At 44.4% G+C, this 17,063-nt stretch overlaps 1 protein-coding gene across 1 annotated transcript; it reads left to right on the forward strand.

The window, feature by feature from the left end:
* Positions 1 to 900: 900 nt before the first annotated feature.
* Mtx3 (metaxin 3) lies at positions 901 to 8,184 on the forward strand. The gene is made up of 9 exons (XM_051172535.1): positions 901 to 1,023; positions 1,348 to 1,417; positions 1,786 to 1,862; positions 3,346 to 3,438; positions 3,996 to 4,178; positions 4,285 to 4,361; positions 5,516 to 5,673; positions 6,870 to 6,958; positions 8,034 to 8,184. The coding sequence occupies exons 1-9, from the start codon at positions 943 to 945 to the stop codon at positions 8,142 to 8,144; spliced, it is 939 nt and encodes a 312-aa protein (XP_051028492.1). The 5' UTR covers positions 901 to 942; the 3' UTR covers positions 8,145 to 8,184.
* The last annotated feature ends 8,879 nt before the right edge of the window (positions 8,185 to 17,063 follow it).

Below are 17,063 nucleotides of genomic sequence, written 5' to 3' on the forward strand. Positions count from 1 at the left end.
AATAAAGAGCCCTTCTGAGCACAGAATCGTCTGTGTCTTCACTGGTCCCACACCTATGAAGCCAGACCCGTCCTTCATCAGAGTGCTTCTGTACAGAAGATGGCAAAAAGCCTGTGACTAGGGACAGAAGCAAAGTTCATGTGCATACCAGGAGGTGCGGGAGGCTGGAAGAAGACACTAGTTTTGTAAAAGGTAAGTTTAACTTAAATTCTTTGATGTATATGTTTTGCCTGCGTGTATGAATATGCACCACACATATGCCTCAGATCTGCACTGGAGTTACAATGACTGTGAGCACCATGTGGGTGCTGGGAGCCAGGCCAAGACTTCAAAGCACCACAGGTACCCCTAACTGAGCCGCTTCTTTAACTCCACTCAAGGTAGTATGGCGGAGAGCAGTTAAGAGAAGAAAGCTATTCTAAGGAGTAGCACTGTGAGCAGGCAGGAGTCCCCTGGCACCCTTTAGAAGCTGGTTAATTTTTAATAAGGTCGAATCTCATTAACGTTAGAATAACAACCGAAATTGAGACTGGAAAAGCAGATGAAGGCCCATCAGAAAGGCTGAACACTACAGGGGACCACGGTGTACCAACTACCTCCACTGTCATTTTAAACTACATTTGTGTGAACAGCTTTTTTTTTAAAAAATACCAATTTAGGTATACCATAGTGATGTTGGCAGCCTCCGTTATACAGTAACGCTGAACGCAGTAAATACTTTGAGGATGCTTACTAGGTCTGTTTCCCTTCTGGCACAGTCCTCTTAGCTCCTAGTCTGGCTGCTAAGTTCTCTTTCACACGCCGCAGTCCTTCCTGACTCTGTCCAGAGCCCTCAAGTAGTCAGTCAGTCCCTGCGCCTCGTCCCGCCCCCCGCCATTCCACGTGCTGGAGAGTGGCGCGGGCAGGAGTACTTCCGGGTGACGGGAGGTCGGCCCCGGCAAGATGGCGGCCCCCATGGAGCTCAGCTGCTGGGGAGGTGGCTGGGGGCTCCCTTCCGTCCACAGCGAGTCCCTGGTGGTGATGGTGAGGCCACCTCGCGGGCCGGGGCGCGGGATGGACAGAGCTGGCCAGCTGCGGGCTCCGCTGGGGACGGGAGGGCCGCCTGCAAACGCCAGGTCCCGGCGACCTGTCAGCGCTGTCCCCGGCTGTTGGGGGAAAGCATCCTCGCGCCCGCCTGCAGACCCAGGTCCCCTAACGCGGGCAGCCGGCGCGTCCCGGGGCTGCCGGCGGGGGAGGGGCGCGGGCGCGCGCGGGCAGCCGCCCAAGGCCTTTGTGGGTGCAGCTCTCAGAGCCGCTCCGCAGACCTGCCTGGCTACTCAGTCTTACCTATTGCAAACTCTGTTTCAGGCTTATGCCAAATTCTCTGGGGCACCCTTGAAAGTCAATGTCATAGATAACACCTGGAGAGGCTCAAGAGGTACCGTATCCGTGTTCCCAGGCCCCTTTCCGCCCCTTCTAACACTTGCACCCCCCCTTGCATTAAAACCATGGGGTAATATAGCCCTAGTCTTCTTTGTGCGTTTTAGCTTCTTAGAATGACCTTGGCTGTGCGTTGGTTGTGGTTTGATCATTCTGAGTAATAGCTCAGAGTGCAAGCCACATCAGTGCAAATTAGGAGAAACGAAAATGCTCTCCAGAACTGCTCTTTGTGAAACCTGCAAGCGTTCTTACCCGTACCGTCCCATGTGCAATTGGGGTAGTTTTTATACCAATAGTTTTCGAAGTATTGTAATCTTCAGAGTAACTCATGACGTTTGCTGGTGTGTAAGCTGTGTTTGATTGTAGGTGATGTACCAATTTTGACAACTGAAGACAACAGTGTTTCTCAGCCTGCAAAAATATTAAACTTTTTAAGAAAACAGGTGGGTGGCTCCTTTTGAAGAAGTAGATAGTTTTATGCATGTTCCTCTTTTATTATTATTATTTGACTGGGTTATACTCTAGTCTATGCTGGCCAGTCACCATGCCTGGCAACCTGAATGGGTTTTATTTTTAATTCATTCTAAGGTGGTTTTATTTTTTTAATTCATTGGGCAACTGAGAATGCTTTGATTTTTGACAGCAGCAGAAAAACAAAGACTTGCTTACCAGTGCCAAGAAACATGCATTTTACTCTGATTCGGAAGTCATAGTGAAGCATGTGCAATGTATGTTCTTGTGAATTTATTGAAATGGCTGTCAGAAGATTCGATTTAGTTATTCAAGATTGCTCTTTTTATAACATTATCACTCTAGTCCCATTGTTGCTATACATTTCATGCTAAATGTGACACCTGAGTTCCTGCCAAAAAGCAACTATTTTACTTGATTATTTATTTTTGTTTTGTTTTGTTTTTGTACCAGGAATTGAATGCAGGGCCTTGTGACTGGTAGGCAAGCACTCTACCACTGAGTTGTTTCCAGAGCTTTGTATTTTTACTTCTAAAAAAGCACTTACCTGAGTTAGGAGGCAGTGGCACACACCTTTAATTCCAGCACTCAGGAGGCAGAGGCCGGTGGATCTCTGAGTTTGAGGCCAGCCTGGTCTACAAAGCGAGTCCAGGACAGCCAAGGCTACACAGAGAAACCCTGTCTCAAAAAACAAACAAACAACCCCCTCCCCCCAAAAAGCACTAACCTGATAGTTGTATGCTTTATGAAATCTTGTATCTGGAATGTGTGAAAGTGTAAATGTTTATGTACAAATCCGTGACGTTTAAACATATAAAGATTCATATAAACACAAAAATTATCATCGGTTGCCTAAGAAAAAAAATATTGTACCAGTAAGATTTGAACATTTTTTATATTGAAAACTTTCCTTTTTTTAATGGAGAAAAAATTATAATAAATTGTATGTTTTCTTTTTACCTTTCTCGTTAAAAGTAATTGCTTTTACCTATTAACCATGTACCACATACCATACTCTGAACAGAGGCCATTAATAATCAAGGACCAATAGAAGTTAGCTGACTAACCGTAAGCAGCAGTTGTTTGCTTTGTGTGTGGTGCTGAGAACCCTCTGCATTAGGGAACACTTTTCAGTAGGGTAGTATTTCCCCTTTTAATGTCAGGCTTGGCATTTGTGAGGGAGAATAGGAGTTTCGTTGTTCTGTTGGTTTGATTTTGGTTTCTCGAGAGATGGAGTTTCTCTGTGTGACCTTGGCTGTCCTGGACTTCTCTTTGTAGACCAGGCTGGCCTTGAACTCGCAGCAATCCGCCTGCTTTTGTTGCCCAGAGTGCTGGGATTAAAGGCGTGCTGCACCACCACCGCCTGGCTAGGAAATAGGAGTTTTAATTTGTTTAGCTTTCTTGACCTTGGGATGTTCTTTGACCTCTAAGAGGTTTTGCTTTTGTTTTTATTAGAAATATAATGCTGATTGTGAGCTCTCAGCAAAACAAGGGGCAGATACACTGGCTTACATCGCCCTTCTGGAGGAGAAGCTTCTCCCTGCTGTGGTGAGCATTTCGGAATGCTACAGTGTTTTAGTGACTAAGTTGAAAATGTTGTCGTCTGTTTAGAAAGAGTGAAAAGGGAGGGGGTCTTAAAGAGGATATTTCCCGTATTAGTCTTGATCTTTTATATTATGACAAAACTGGATTCTCTTAGATGCTTACCTTCCAATGAAGTGGCGTCTCAGTTGCTTGCTTGCCTAGAGAAACGTGCTAGCACTGAGCCACACGCCAGCACGATAATATTGTTTTAGAAATCAACACTCTTGGTGGAAGATGGAACTTTGTTCCATGTGGAGAATGGCTATGTTGTAGTTCATTCACTCAGTGACTATTTACTGAGCACTTACTATATGTTAGGCTTTATTCTGGGTGCTGAGCTAATAGCAGTCAACAAAAATCCATATGTTTAAAAAAAATCTCATTTTGAGTCATTTCATCTGGAAAAATTTAAATGGAGTTATTTGTTCAAAGCCATTTGTGAAAAAGAAGTCTGTCGCATTGATTGTGTGATGTTTATTTTAGCCGAGCATGCCTGTAATTGTTTTCCCTTCCTCCGGCAGCTTCACACTTTCTGGGTTGAGAATGACAATTACTTTACCGTGACCAAGCCGTGGTTTGCCTCTCGTATCCCTTTCCCTCTGAGTTTGATCCTGCCCGGAAGGATGTCTAGAGGGGCACTGAATAGGATTCTTCTGACGAGGGGAGAGCCCCCCCTCTACCATGTCCAGGAAGTGGAAGCACAGGTACAGTGTGGACTCTCCCAGTAAGCACTGCAGGAAAGGAAGAGGAGAGGAGGCAAGTGGCCTTACCAAAAGGCACTACCTCCAAAGCATTTTCCATCCTTTTTAGATATACAGAGATGCCAAGGAGTGCCTAAATCTCCTGTCAAATAGACTGGGAACATCTCAGTTTTTCTTTGGTGACACGTGAGTAGATTCCCTTAAAAGTCATTTTGCTATAAACTCCCCTTTCGATGTTTACACCAGAATATTTGAAAAGTGCTTGATTTATAGTTTTCTTTGCCTTATTACTATAAAAATTTCATGAAACTGCTGCTACATTGAGAACACTATTTGCAGTGACCTACATCTGTGTTCCTGGCCCATGGCTACTCACATTTGGCTCTAAAATAAGCTATCTCTTATTTCTTATATCTATAAAAAAAAAAAAAATAGCCATGTGTGGTGGGCACACGCCTTTAATCCCAGCACGCAGGGAGGCAGAGGCAGGTGGATTTCTGTGAGTTGAGGCCAGCCTGGTCTGCAAAGTGAGTCCAGGACAGCTAGGGCAATTACAGAGAAACCCTGTCTCGAAAAACAAAACAAAAGTTGGGCCAGTGATTCAGCTGAGAAGACAAGAGTCCTTCTGGCTGAGGCCACACCCCAACAGCCACTGGGCTTCGTCTTACCCCAGGCCACCAAGCACTTGTCTCTTGTCACTGATCATGAAGCCAGTGTCCACTGTCATGTGTGGTGTACAGGTGCTACCATGCCTAGCTGTTTTTCAGTTCTAGGGATGGTGGTTGGGGTTGGATTTCTTGACTGTTGATAACTTACTGTACAAATATAATCTGTCATTTGTATCGTGGCGGAAAGGTCATTTTCACATGTTGTGCATGTGTATTCAGTGAAATGTGAGTTAAAGCTAGTTCTCCCTTTACCCAAAAGATCAGTTTTTTACTTCAAAGGGGAGTTTGGGGGTGTAGCTTAGTGGCAGAGCTCTCAGATAGCATGCGCAAGGCCGGGTTCTGATCTCAGCCCATGGTTTATAGGAAGGCTTTTCGTGCTCTGCATAAGGCTGTGGAAGTATCAAGCATTACTCCCACTCTGCTTGCACTCCATAACTGTTTGTTTTTCACAACCTCAGTTTCTTCTGAATAAAATAAATCATTTGAATATCTTTAAAACTACTTAGAAGGTAAAATTCTGGCTGCCTTACATTTGGAAACAGAAATGGCAGTAAACCGTTCAAAAAGTGATGCTGCTTATTAGTCCCCATGCATGGTTTAAAGAGAACTTTTAAAATAAGATCCACGTCAGTCCTCCTGTAAGCGCTTCTGAGGACAGCCCTCCTCTTGCAGGCCTTCCACCTTGGACGCCTACGTGTTCGGTTTCCTCGCACCTCTCTATAAAGTGCGGTTTCCCAAAGTTCACCTACAAGAGCATCTGAAACAGCTGTCCAACCTGTGCCGCCACTGTGATGACATCCTCAATAGCTACTTTAGGCATGGTGCCGGGGGTGAGTCGGCAGCCCTTCAGCAAATGTTTACTCCAAGTGGGTAGTTTAATATTCTCGAAGTAGAACAGCTTTGTGGGGTGTCTTCAACTCTGGTTCATAGCTTCGAGACCCAGTGGTTTTCCAGTTTCATCTGCTCCCATGTTCTTATTTCCATGGAGAAAGAGACACTTGACTCCCACCATCCTCTAGGCTTCACACGATATGTGTATTTTACAAGTATCCCACCCACCCCCCTAAGTGAGCCATTTTCTTTTAAAAGATTAAACCACATGTGTTGAGTCCCTGCTGAAAAGTAGAGCTATCCTCATGCAAATGGGCAGTCGCTTTGAATGGCTCTTGCCTGTTTCCTCCAGCATTTTCCTTCATGAACAGAAATCAGTAGCAGGTTGCCTCTGGTGGAGCTCACTCCCATGACTCTACTGCTTGAGAACTGATTGCACACAATTGCAGTCAGAGCAAATAGAGGGCTCTTGGCACTTAGGATGGGATTCTCTGTGACTGGGGGCCTTGTGATTAAGGGACTGGGGCACTACGTTTGCATTTGTAGAGGTGGCTGAAGTTGTCTGTTTAACAAACAGAAGTTATGAGGTAGCTGGCTTAGGCAAACAAGCTACTTTTTTTGTGGGAGGTTATATGCTATACATATAGGGAGATCTGGACATGGGAGGTTATGGAACTAAGTAACAGCTAACCTTGTCACTCTGGGGCAGTGGCTAGCAAACCTGACCAAACACCTCTTCCAGATGGCCCAAATTAAAATGTCCTGGGATTGATCCCAGAAAGCTCTACTTTGAAAAATCTCTTGGTGCCTAGTGAGTAGCTTGTAGGAAGTTGGTGCCTTAGCAAGCTGCCTACAGTGTTACAGCCTGCACCCTGTGTGCAGTGCTTAGGGAGAGAGCCAACAGGAACTTGAGACCACCGTGCCTTTACTAGCCATGGTGGCTGGCTGAATGTCATGTGCCTCAGGGTCTCCCGGAGACACAGCTCAGGGTTTTCCTTTCTGGTTTTCTCTGGAGCACTGTTGTCCCTCCTAACTTTTTGCCCTTTATCTCTTTTGTTTTCTTTTTAAGGGGCAGAGCAATCAGGAGGGTGGGTAAACTAAAAAAAGAAGAAAAAAAAATGTCTTTTTCAATCTTAAACAGCTTGAAGCTTTCAGAGTCTCCTTTCTTTCTCTGATTTCTTTCCTGGCTTCTCAGGCGTCTCTCCAGCTGGACAAGAAATGATAGACGCAAACCTGCAGAAACTCACACAGCTTGTACATAAGGAGTCCAACCTAATTGAAAAGGTCGAGTTACTTCAATCACTGTTTTCCTTTCTGTGGGGAGTGCTGTAATCTGGGCTGTATATTCAATTTATCCTCTTAGTTTTAAGAGTTTACTTTTCAAAAGGCTGTTTAAATATACAAAGGTTTATTTAATACAGTGTTTTGAAGCCAGCAGTGGCCTGATTGCACTGAGGAAAAATTGTATAATTATATTGGGTTCGCGTTTCACTATATAGTTTGCATTGTCAAGCCGGGTGATAGAAAACTTGCCTGTAAAGACAGCAGATCAGAAGCAAGCCTTGCTCTGTCCTGAAGTCACTTTCTGCAGGTCCAAGCACACCTGTCCGCTGTTCCTTGTCAGTAATGTCTTCCTCTTCTTCCCTCGTGCCCTTCCTTCCTTCTGGTCCTTCTCTGTCCTCAGTGTAGTCTACAATATTTTCACCAGTTTAATAATTTTGTCACTGTGGAGATTCTCAATTTTTGAGAGACTCTGAGGAACTAGACAAGGAAGGGAGCCAACAACGGAAGATTTGAGAAGGGTTCTAGTTGGAACCGTGTGAAGGGGTGTGTAGGGGGGGGATTGTGTTTGCATGGCATGCTGTCCACTTTCAGTTTGGAAAAGAAGTGTAGTTGAGAAACAACTGTGTTACAATAAGAAGGCCTGGTTCCAGCTTCGGCTCTGATATTGGCTTTGGGACCTGGAGAAGGGACCTGTCCTTTCTAGCTTCATTTCGTCTTCTTAGATAGAGTGGGACTCGCAGAGCAGTTAGAAGTATTCCATCCACCCTTACTGTAGACAGTGTCTTAAGTGAGGCTCCAGTCAAGCTCAGCAGTGTATTCTTTTTCGTGGAATTTAGGGCCTCATATTGTGATGGGCCAAGTAAGAGCCACAGTGCTTTTTATGGCTACCGAGGCAGCTGATGTTTGAGGTATGATATTCATAAATTGTGAGCGATCATTTGTCACAGAAAGGCTTCTCCATTGGTCCTGCGAGCGTCCAGTTCTGTCCTCTCCCAGGCTGTAGTGTAGGTGGGGAGGCCACTGCCCACGAGAGTGGAGCCTCGGCTTACTCTCATGTGTCTTGTACTTTCTACAGATGGATGGCAATCTCCGCCAAAGCCCTCAGCTTCTTCCTCGGAAGCTGCCGACGCTCAAGCTGACTCCAGCAGAAGACGAGAGTCATTCCTTACAGCGGCTGTCCCCCTGACAGTCGCAGCCAGCCGCAGCAGGAGTCTCATGGTGGTTGCAGCAGTCACGAAGGCAGAGTGCACGGAGACCCAAAGAACATGCCATCATGGGTTTAAGGAGGACTTTAAAGCAGGAGGAGCTGTATGTGACTTCTTTTTAAGTTAGGGAAGCTTTTATTTTAGCTTGGCAGTGCACTTTAAATAAAGGTGAATGCTAAGCGACCTGGGTGGCTGGGTGGGCGGGGCAAGTTCATGGTACTGTATATAAAAAACAAATCTGCCTTAATCATGGCAGATCTATGCCTTTGGTTCAGGTGTTGCTGACACCAAAAGCTGCAATTCTGTTCTGAATGTACATTTTTAATTTATTTAAGTTAATTTATTAACTTAGTTTTTCTTAGGCCCTTCTCAGTACATAATACGTGGCTTTTTGGCTGAGCCTTTAATGTTCTTTTTAAAAGTTTGATACCTATTTTAGCAACAAGGAAAAATAGAAATTACTTCAGTAGAAAAGCCTGTATTTGCCTTTAAAGAGCAATGAGGAATGTGCTTCTTAATTATTCTCTCATAAGTCTGCTCCTTTGGCGGTTCAATACCACATACGCAAGTGCTAAAGGGGGTTTATATACTACCCCGATAACGCTCGCACGGCAGTATGAGAAAGTACTTGCTGATATGTTTGATCTAAGCTCACAGAGGCCAACATGGCAGCTTTAGACCTATGTATTTTAGTACGCTGCTGCCTACTTGTCTCATTCTTGTCTCAACTCCAGAACTGAAGTCTAGCTCATCTTACTGTTTTCGGCTGAAACCTTACTGAAGTGTGCTCAGTTAACTATTAAACATCCTTGGGATGAGCCATGGCGAGGGTCCTGGGGACGCCTCCCGTGTGTCCGGTCTCAGAGCTCCACACTTGACTCAGAACAGTTTGTTTCATAATAAGCATATCATGTAGTCACACACTTTCTGACAAGCTATTATTCTCTGTGCGTTTTTAGCTACAGTTGAAGGATCCAAAGGAATAAGTCAAAAACGGCAGGTTTCTAAGACGGGTTATAGTTAAGGGATGCCGAGTGTGCTGTCCGAGGATTTGCTGTGCAGTAAATTTACATGTAATAGTGGCTGAGGTGCTTTTGTTGTTGTAAAACCACTTCTGGGATTTTTAAAATATGGGACTGTGTTTTGGATTAGCATCTTACAAAATTACTGTGGTGCTCAGCAAATTTTACAGGGTCCTGCAGAAACCAGGCTGTGCTGTCTAGAGACTCGGCCACTGAGCAGAGCAGAGCTCAGCAGCATGCAACCTGCACCACCCCTGGTTGCTCTGTGTTGTGGCAGATGAAAGCCTTGGGTCCTTGGCAGTGCTTCCTGAGAGTTTTAAGCGAGACACGAGGTAATCGTCACAGTCTCATTCGTCCCTGAGTGCATTTGCATTTAGGGCAGCGTGCAGGGACTTTGACAATACTTCTTTAACAAAGAGTGTACATGTGAGTGTGTGCATGTGGTGTGTGTGCATGTGTGAGTGTGTGTGTATATGAGTGTGGTATGTGTGCATGTGTGAGTGTGAGTTGGTGTGTGTGTGTGAATGAGTGTGGGCTATGTGTGTGCATGGCTGAATGTGAGTTTTTGTGGGATTAGTGTTTTGTGTTGGGGGGTATGAGTGTGTGTAAGTGTTTGTGAGGTGAGCTGGCGTGCAGTGTGCTTGTCACTCATCTTCTAAGGCAAGTTACAGCAATCTGAAATCAGAGTATTTTGTTTTAAAAATAATGACAAAGAGGCTTCTGTGTCTAGGGCTGATGTTATATTGAAGAAGAGTGGTTAGCACCTTAGTCAGCTGTCTGTCCGTCTGTAATCATGCAGCCATTCTCAATTATGATTTAGCAGCAAACTTTCCAAAAGTATCTGAAGTAGTTCACAGTTGTAAAGCACGTGCAAAATAGGACAATTATTTTTGAAAAATAACAATTTCTAAGAGAAAGAACCATCCCAACCGCATTAAATTGTAAAACCTAACTCTGGGTGAAGTTAGAAGCTAACGCTGAGTTAAGTAGTCCTCCTAATAATACTGCTTGTGTGTGAGGAAGAAACCGTGTTTCCATGTGTGGAAGGACGACGTAGAGATGGTGTTCAGAAGACACTACACTTCAACCAAGGAGTGCACTCTACTGTTCTGTGCACTGAGCGCTTAACTAAAGGGGTCATGTCAGAATACTAGCATCTGACTGCACAGTGGAGAGGGTGTGTGGAGAGAGAACCTGAGCTGCTAAGTCAGGACTTAGACGTTGGTTACTCCGGCCAGCCTTGTCCGTCTAAGCAACTGAGACGAGAAGAAGAAGCCGTAACTGAGTACTGACCACTTCAGGGACCAGGCACACAGAGACGCTCTTAGAAGGAATAGTTTCTTCAGCTGGATAAAGGGTCCATGGTCACCCCGTCCAGATGTTTTTGCATGAAGCGTGAGCTTGCTGGAAAAAGTGGCCCATGGCCGAGACCAAATGCTGTGAGACACTGTCTTTTGGAGGTGGGGGTGGGGAGCCGCATGAAAGCAGGAACTGTGTTCACTTTTATTTTGTTGATTGTACAAAGATAGAAGAAAATCGGTTTGCTAATTCCCACAGGGTAAACATCTTCATTGAACACTGTTGTCAGAGTGATGACCCAACACTAAAGAAACTGCAGCCAAGGACGATGGGAGTTTCTTCAGAACTTTGGCCTCACAAAAGGTTCACATTAACAAATTTCAGTTTGGGTGTGCTTGCATTGTTTTGGAGTACTAGAGGGCCCAATATTTTTTGAAAGCAGCCATTTTTTTTTAAAGCAACCATTTTTATTTCTACTTATAATCCTCAACAGTGTACAGTTGATAGATACAGTAACACAAGGAACAAAGACACTTACGTGGGAGCTGAGTTAAAAATTGTTCAGTCTAAAAATGGGGAAAGCTAACATCAACAGGGGCAGAAACTGGTGATAGAATATTTTAAGAAAAAACACCTTGTTCAGGTAGCTATGTGTGATAATGTGGTGTTAGAATTTGATGCTGTTTCCTTAGAGCCTCTCTCAAACATAGGCACTCACCAGGCTTGTTAAAATCCTTTTTTTTTTTTCTTTTGGAGTGGGGCATGGCTGTTTCAAAAACCACAACCATAACCACTCAAAGCCAGAATACAAATACTCAAATATGGTTGGGGGCTGAAAGATGGCTCAGTAGGTAAAAGAACTTACTCTTCTTCTTGCTGAGGACCTGAGTTTAATTCCCAGGCCCTCCGGCAGGTAGCCTACATCCTCCTGTAATGCCAGCTCCAGGAGATCTGGAGGCCCTTTCTGGAATCCATGAGCACCTGTACTCACAGTGTTCATGTACCCCTCCATACACTTACACACACACACACACACACACACACACACACACACACACACACACACACACGAAGCTGAATGATAGGGCCATGGGATATCTTACTTCTATTTTTGTTTTTGTTTTGTTTTGTTTTTTGAGACAGGGTTTCTCTGTGTAGCCTTGGCTGTCCTGGACTCGCTCTGTAGACCAGCCTGGCCTCGAACTCACAGAGATCTGCCTGCCTCTGCCTCCCTGAGTGCTAGGATTGCAGGTGTATGCCATAGCACCTCGCTTACTTCTATTTTTATAATGCCTAAAGAGTCTATAGTTATTTCAAAATGAAAGAATTTTAAAAAGCCAACCTAATAGAGTATCTATCACTGTCTACATAGCGGAATCGTAAAGTTAATGCCACAGAGCTAGTGGTTAGTTCCAAATGAGAACTGCATTATATACTGACAAAATTTTTATTTCCTTCTTGAGTTTAAATAGAAAGCAGCTCAGGTCTCTAACAAATGCTTCTCTGAAGATCTCCTTTGCCTTACCAAGAAAGCTTTTTTAACAACTGCACACCAAAAAATGTCTTTTCCATAAAATATCTAAATGCTTATGATTTTATGTTTCTAATATATGTTTCCAACCACGGCAGCTGGGTTCATAATTTTGAGGACAAAACATTCCGAGCCTTTTCTTGCGTCTCTGTGTGGGCATTCCTCTCTTGCCCTGCAGTTTTCTCTCTGGGTCACAGTGTGGCACCGTGTTCGCTGACACTGCCCTCTGATGCAGAAGTCTGACAGAGCAGTGCACTGTGTGTTTGAAGCGCCCAGGCACTTGGCGACTGACTTTGTCTTGTCCTGGTTAGTTTTAGAGCTGAGGAGCCAGAGATCATCTGGGTTGTGAGGATCGTCATCTTTTTGTATTGTTCTTCATGGTGAAAAACAGGTTTTTTGTCTCACCACCCCTGCTTTTGATGCCGTTCACTTATGTGAAGTTTACATTTATTTCTTAGTGTTCTCATATTTTAAACAAATTTTAAAGAAATCTGTGGTTACATAGTTGCCCGTGGTTGCCTAGCTCAGTGGTCTCACCCTGAAAGGCTTATGTGCTGCTTCATTGGATTCCAGAATGCTCTTTTGCATGACGGTGTAAGCTGCGGAGACTTGGGGGCTTGTTCTGTTTTGTTTTGTTTCTGAGATAGGGTTTCTCTGTGTAGCCTTGGCTATCCTGGACTTGCTTTATAGATCAGGTTGGCTTCAAACTCATAGAGATCCAGCTGCCTCTGCCTCCCGAGTACTGGGTTTATAGGTGTGCACCACCTCATCCAGCACGACTTTTGTTTTTTTGTTCTTAGGTGTTTGTAAAATAAGTTAGCATAGAAATTGTTCTTGGATGTTGTAGTCTCTTGGAGCCCAGGCTACTTGTTTTGCACTTAGGACTCTTGTGACCAAAACAAATGAGGACTCTGGGAATTAAAAAGACTTAAAAAAATATTTTTTAAAAAGTAGTCTATGGGTTACTTAAAAGAATTAGCATTCTTGACCAGTGATATAATAAGAGATAGGCTTGAGCTGACTGCCTGTGAATAGCATGGGCTATGCTGCGATAGAGGCTTACTCAAACAGACTAAGCTAGCTTCTTTCTTTTTATTTATTTACTTATTTTAATTTTTTTCTTTTTAATTATTATTTTTATTTTTTACATATACATTTATATCATTATACATATATACAATAAACTACCTACAGCAAGAAGAACCACAAAACAATCAGGAATTATGAGTTTTACATTCATAGTGTTTTGGCTATTTGTACTTGGCAACCTTGAAGAAAACATCTTTCCTATCTTGGTGCATCTAAAATTTTGCTAGCTTATTTCGAAAGGGGGAAAAAAGGCTAGTTATTTTCGAGCTCTCATTATTATTAATTTTAAATTATAAGTAAAAACATTTAGTTTGTGCAAGAGCAGTTTCTAAGAGGGTATTTGGCAGAATATATTGTTCTAATAAGTTTGGACGCTAGATTAGGCGAAGCTGACTTGCTGTAGGCTTTTCAGAACCTTTGATGTGTAAATGTGTGGTTTGGGTTTCCAGCTTCAGAGATGATTCGTTTGAAAAGAGGACAGTCTGAACAGGGCTGTGTGCGGGCACACGCTAGCCTCCCAGGAGGGGCTGGCTCTTCGTCTTCACCAAGCACCTCCATTTGATGTACCACTCCCCTAACTTACTTTACCCAGGATTTATTTTTTTCTAAGTAGGTGTTTTATGGGATTTGTGTTCTGAGAAGTTTACTTAGGAGAACACTGAGTGGTTTGTCCTCTGTGCTCATTACAAAGTTTCTGCTTTCGATAGTTTCTCTGGTCATGGCAAGAGTAACTAAACAAGCTTCGTTTCATTTCAGAGCATAAACCAGCTCACCAGTGAGGCTCTGGCATTGTGTCAGCCTTTGCAACATACGCAGTTGCAGGCTTGATGCTCCAGGGTTTGGATGTGCATTTGAAGCACACTCTGCCTTGGAGGCTCTGAGGGCTGGTGTGATGGTGAGAGTTTAGCCACATGAGGGGCTCTTGGATCTTACTTCTGATGCTCCAGTTGTCCTCTCGTAGATTAGAGCAATGCCTTTTAATCACGTAGTTTACATATCCCAGACCCTTGGACATCACAGGAAATGACCTGCCAGAGTTTGCATCAGCCCTCGGAGAGCCATTTGAGATGGAGAAGGCCGTGCTGGCTGCTTGCTCTCCTGTCCGTGGGCTGCTGGCATCTTGATCTGCTGCAGGAGGCGGGGTGTATACAAGCCTTTCAGTTAAGTGTGTAGAGATGAGCTGGGTTTCTCTTAGGTCTAATTTTGTTTTGTAAAATAGAAACTGTGCTTAAGTGAGACTGCCGTGCTTGTAGCTTCACTTTAGCTGGAAGATCAACAGTGAAAAAGACAAGTGCTGCATATGCATGCGTATTGGCTCCGGCTCCCCAAGTCTGTTTTTGAATGGCAAACATTTTAAATATCTGTTCTGGTGTGCAAATACTATAGTCCCCTATGAAGCAAACACTCAAGTCAGCAGCATCGGCCGTGGCCTCATCGTCCAGCCTTGCCTACTGTGAATGTATTTACCTAGTGCTGATGTATAATACCTAGAAGTGGAGATGATTATTGTTAATAACTTATTCTCATAAATGAGAAACTGGATATAATCTCAAAATAGCTATTTTCTCAATAAAATTTCAAATCACCCGAGTGTTTATTCATTCTTGGCATAATATTATTTGTTCGTTGAGGTGATTGCGTTCGCTAGGATGAGCTTTTAACAGTTGAAAATAGCAGTTACTTACTGAGTGCATGCCAGGGTGGAGCTGGGTGGACTGCTGTTCCTTTTCATCCATTTTGTCCAGGATACATGGGTGCCATTGGGAGGTTTGTACCCCAAGCTAAGTGGGTAGAGGCTTACTTCCCAGGCCACTGACCTGCACGCTTCCTCAGACACCTACAGCTTTGCAGGGTTGTCGCCTCTTCATGCCCACCTCAGCTCTGTCCGTCTCTGCCTTTGCCCCTTTGTCTATCCACAGTGCAGCAATGTTCCGTTCATCTGATGGAGAAACAAAGAGAAGAACACTGCTGTAGGTTTCAGGGAGGATAATGTTTTTTGCTCACGTGCTCGTGTGTATGTGCGTGTGCGCTCGTGCATATATTTGGGGGCAGGCAGTAGACAAGAAATAACCGTGAGTGCCGTTTCTCAGGTGCTGTCCGCCTTTTCCAGATCTTTTACTGCCCTGGAGTTCACCAAGTTGGCCAGGCTCTCTGGCCAGCAAACCCCAGGGCTCTTCCCACCTCCATCTGAAAAGCCTACAGCGCTGGGCCTACAGGCGTGTTACCACACCCAGCTTTCTCAGTGTTGGCTCTGGGGAACAGATTCAGGTCCTCATGAGCAAGTACATTATTGACTGAACCGTCTCCTCAGCCCCCACCCTCTTTTGATGGGTTAGGACACATGGCTGTAGAGAACACATCTGTGGTTTACTTGCAGCTGTTTGAGGGCAGAGTCCCTGATAGGGGGCAGCCAGAGTCACTCTCACTGAAATATAATTAACATGTGCTGAAATGTGGAGCTCTTCCAGGAGCGGTGCAGGTAAGTGTTCCTCTCTCTTCAGAAATGGCTACATCTGCGCTGATTTTTGTATCCACAAAGAACCTGAAACAGGTCAGGTGGTGAGCCATGGTCTCCTGCTTCCTGCAGGAGGGCAGCACGGAAGCTGCTGTTGCGGGAGAATAAAATCCCATTGAGGAAGGAGAACTACCAGGGGTTCACAGCTGAGAGCCATTCAACAAAGAAGTCAAGAAATTCTTAATCACTCCCTTGGAGGGTCAGCTGATACTATTTGGGGCTCTCTGAATTCCTGAGTACTTAGTGGATGGTAGGCTACAGCATGTCCTTTGCTGTTCCTTTGCCACAAATAGTAGGAAAAGCAACATTTTGCCTGCCACAATCTTAAGCCGAGAAGGAGCTGAGGGGGTGGGTGGAGGGATGGCTCAGTGGCTTGCTCTTTCCAGAGGACAGTGGTTCGATTCCCAGCACCCACAAGGATGCTCACAGCCATCTGTAACTCCAGTTCTAGAGGATCCAACACCTTCTGGCCTCCTCCCTCAGGCACTGCACATGTGGTAAAAAGGCATGCCAGGCAAGACACTCTTGCATATAAAAGAACAAAACAAAACAAAAATTAATTTAGAAAAAGAGCTGGGATCTGTACCTGAGTTTGAAATGGAAACGGTGGTGAGGAAAAGTCAGGATCGGCCTCTCTGTTGAGGGCCTTCCTAAGTGGTTAAGTAACTTAACCCCTCATGATCGGATGAGCCTGGGAAGGCAAACCACGGTCTGGTCCTCCAGGTACGGGAGTTAGCCTCCTCAAGTGCTTTCAGCATCTGTGACTAAGAAACGAGGCAGCTGTGCATCATCAAAGACATTTCTAATTTCTAACGCAACCCAGTGAGGTTCCAAAAGTTGTACAATTCCAAGTGGGGGAGAAGCTGTTACATTTGTCCTTTTGAGTAAGAGAGTGGAAAGAACAGACAAGCTGTCACATTATAAATACAATTAAAGACCTGGTTCCTTAGAGCTCACTGTGCAGATGGGGGGGGGGGGGCATTATTCAGAGCTCACACTCTGAAAAAGTTCAATCTTTGTGTTTAGAAGAAAACACTAATGTTTCCCAAAACTCTCAGTCAAGGCCAGATAGACTTTGGGCTCATTTTAAATACAGAAAGCAAACTGACTTATTTGAAGACCTCTCAGGGTTTTCCAGTTTTGACATGCATTATCCCAGTTTTCCCCACTAGAGAGAAAAATTGTCTTTTACACCTGACAAGCCATTTTCATTTTGAATCATACATAACATCTTGAACCCCACTAAAATGGCTTAGGAAATACTGTGTGTGTGTGGGGGGGGGTATAGTAGGTGTAGAAATTAAGAAAAAGCAGAAAGCGTTGCATGTGTATACAGACAAAACGCGTTACAAAAATTGCAGACAATGCAGTCACTCAAGTTTATGGCTGAGCACTGATCCCTGCAAACTTGATCCACCTCTGCAGTTTTGAAGCCTTTTAACTC

This window comes from Acomys russatus, chromosome 30 (assembly GCF_903995435.1).
Source record: "Acomys russatus chromosome 30, mAcoRus1.1, whole genome shotgun sequence".
Lineage (NCBI taxonomy): Eukaryota > Metazoa > Chordata > Mammalia > Rodentia > Muridae > Acomys > Acomys russatus.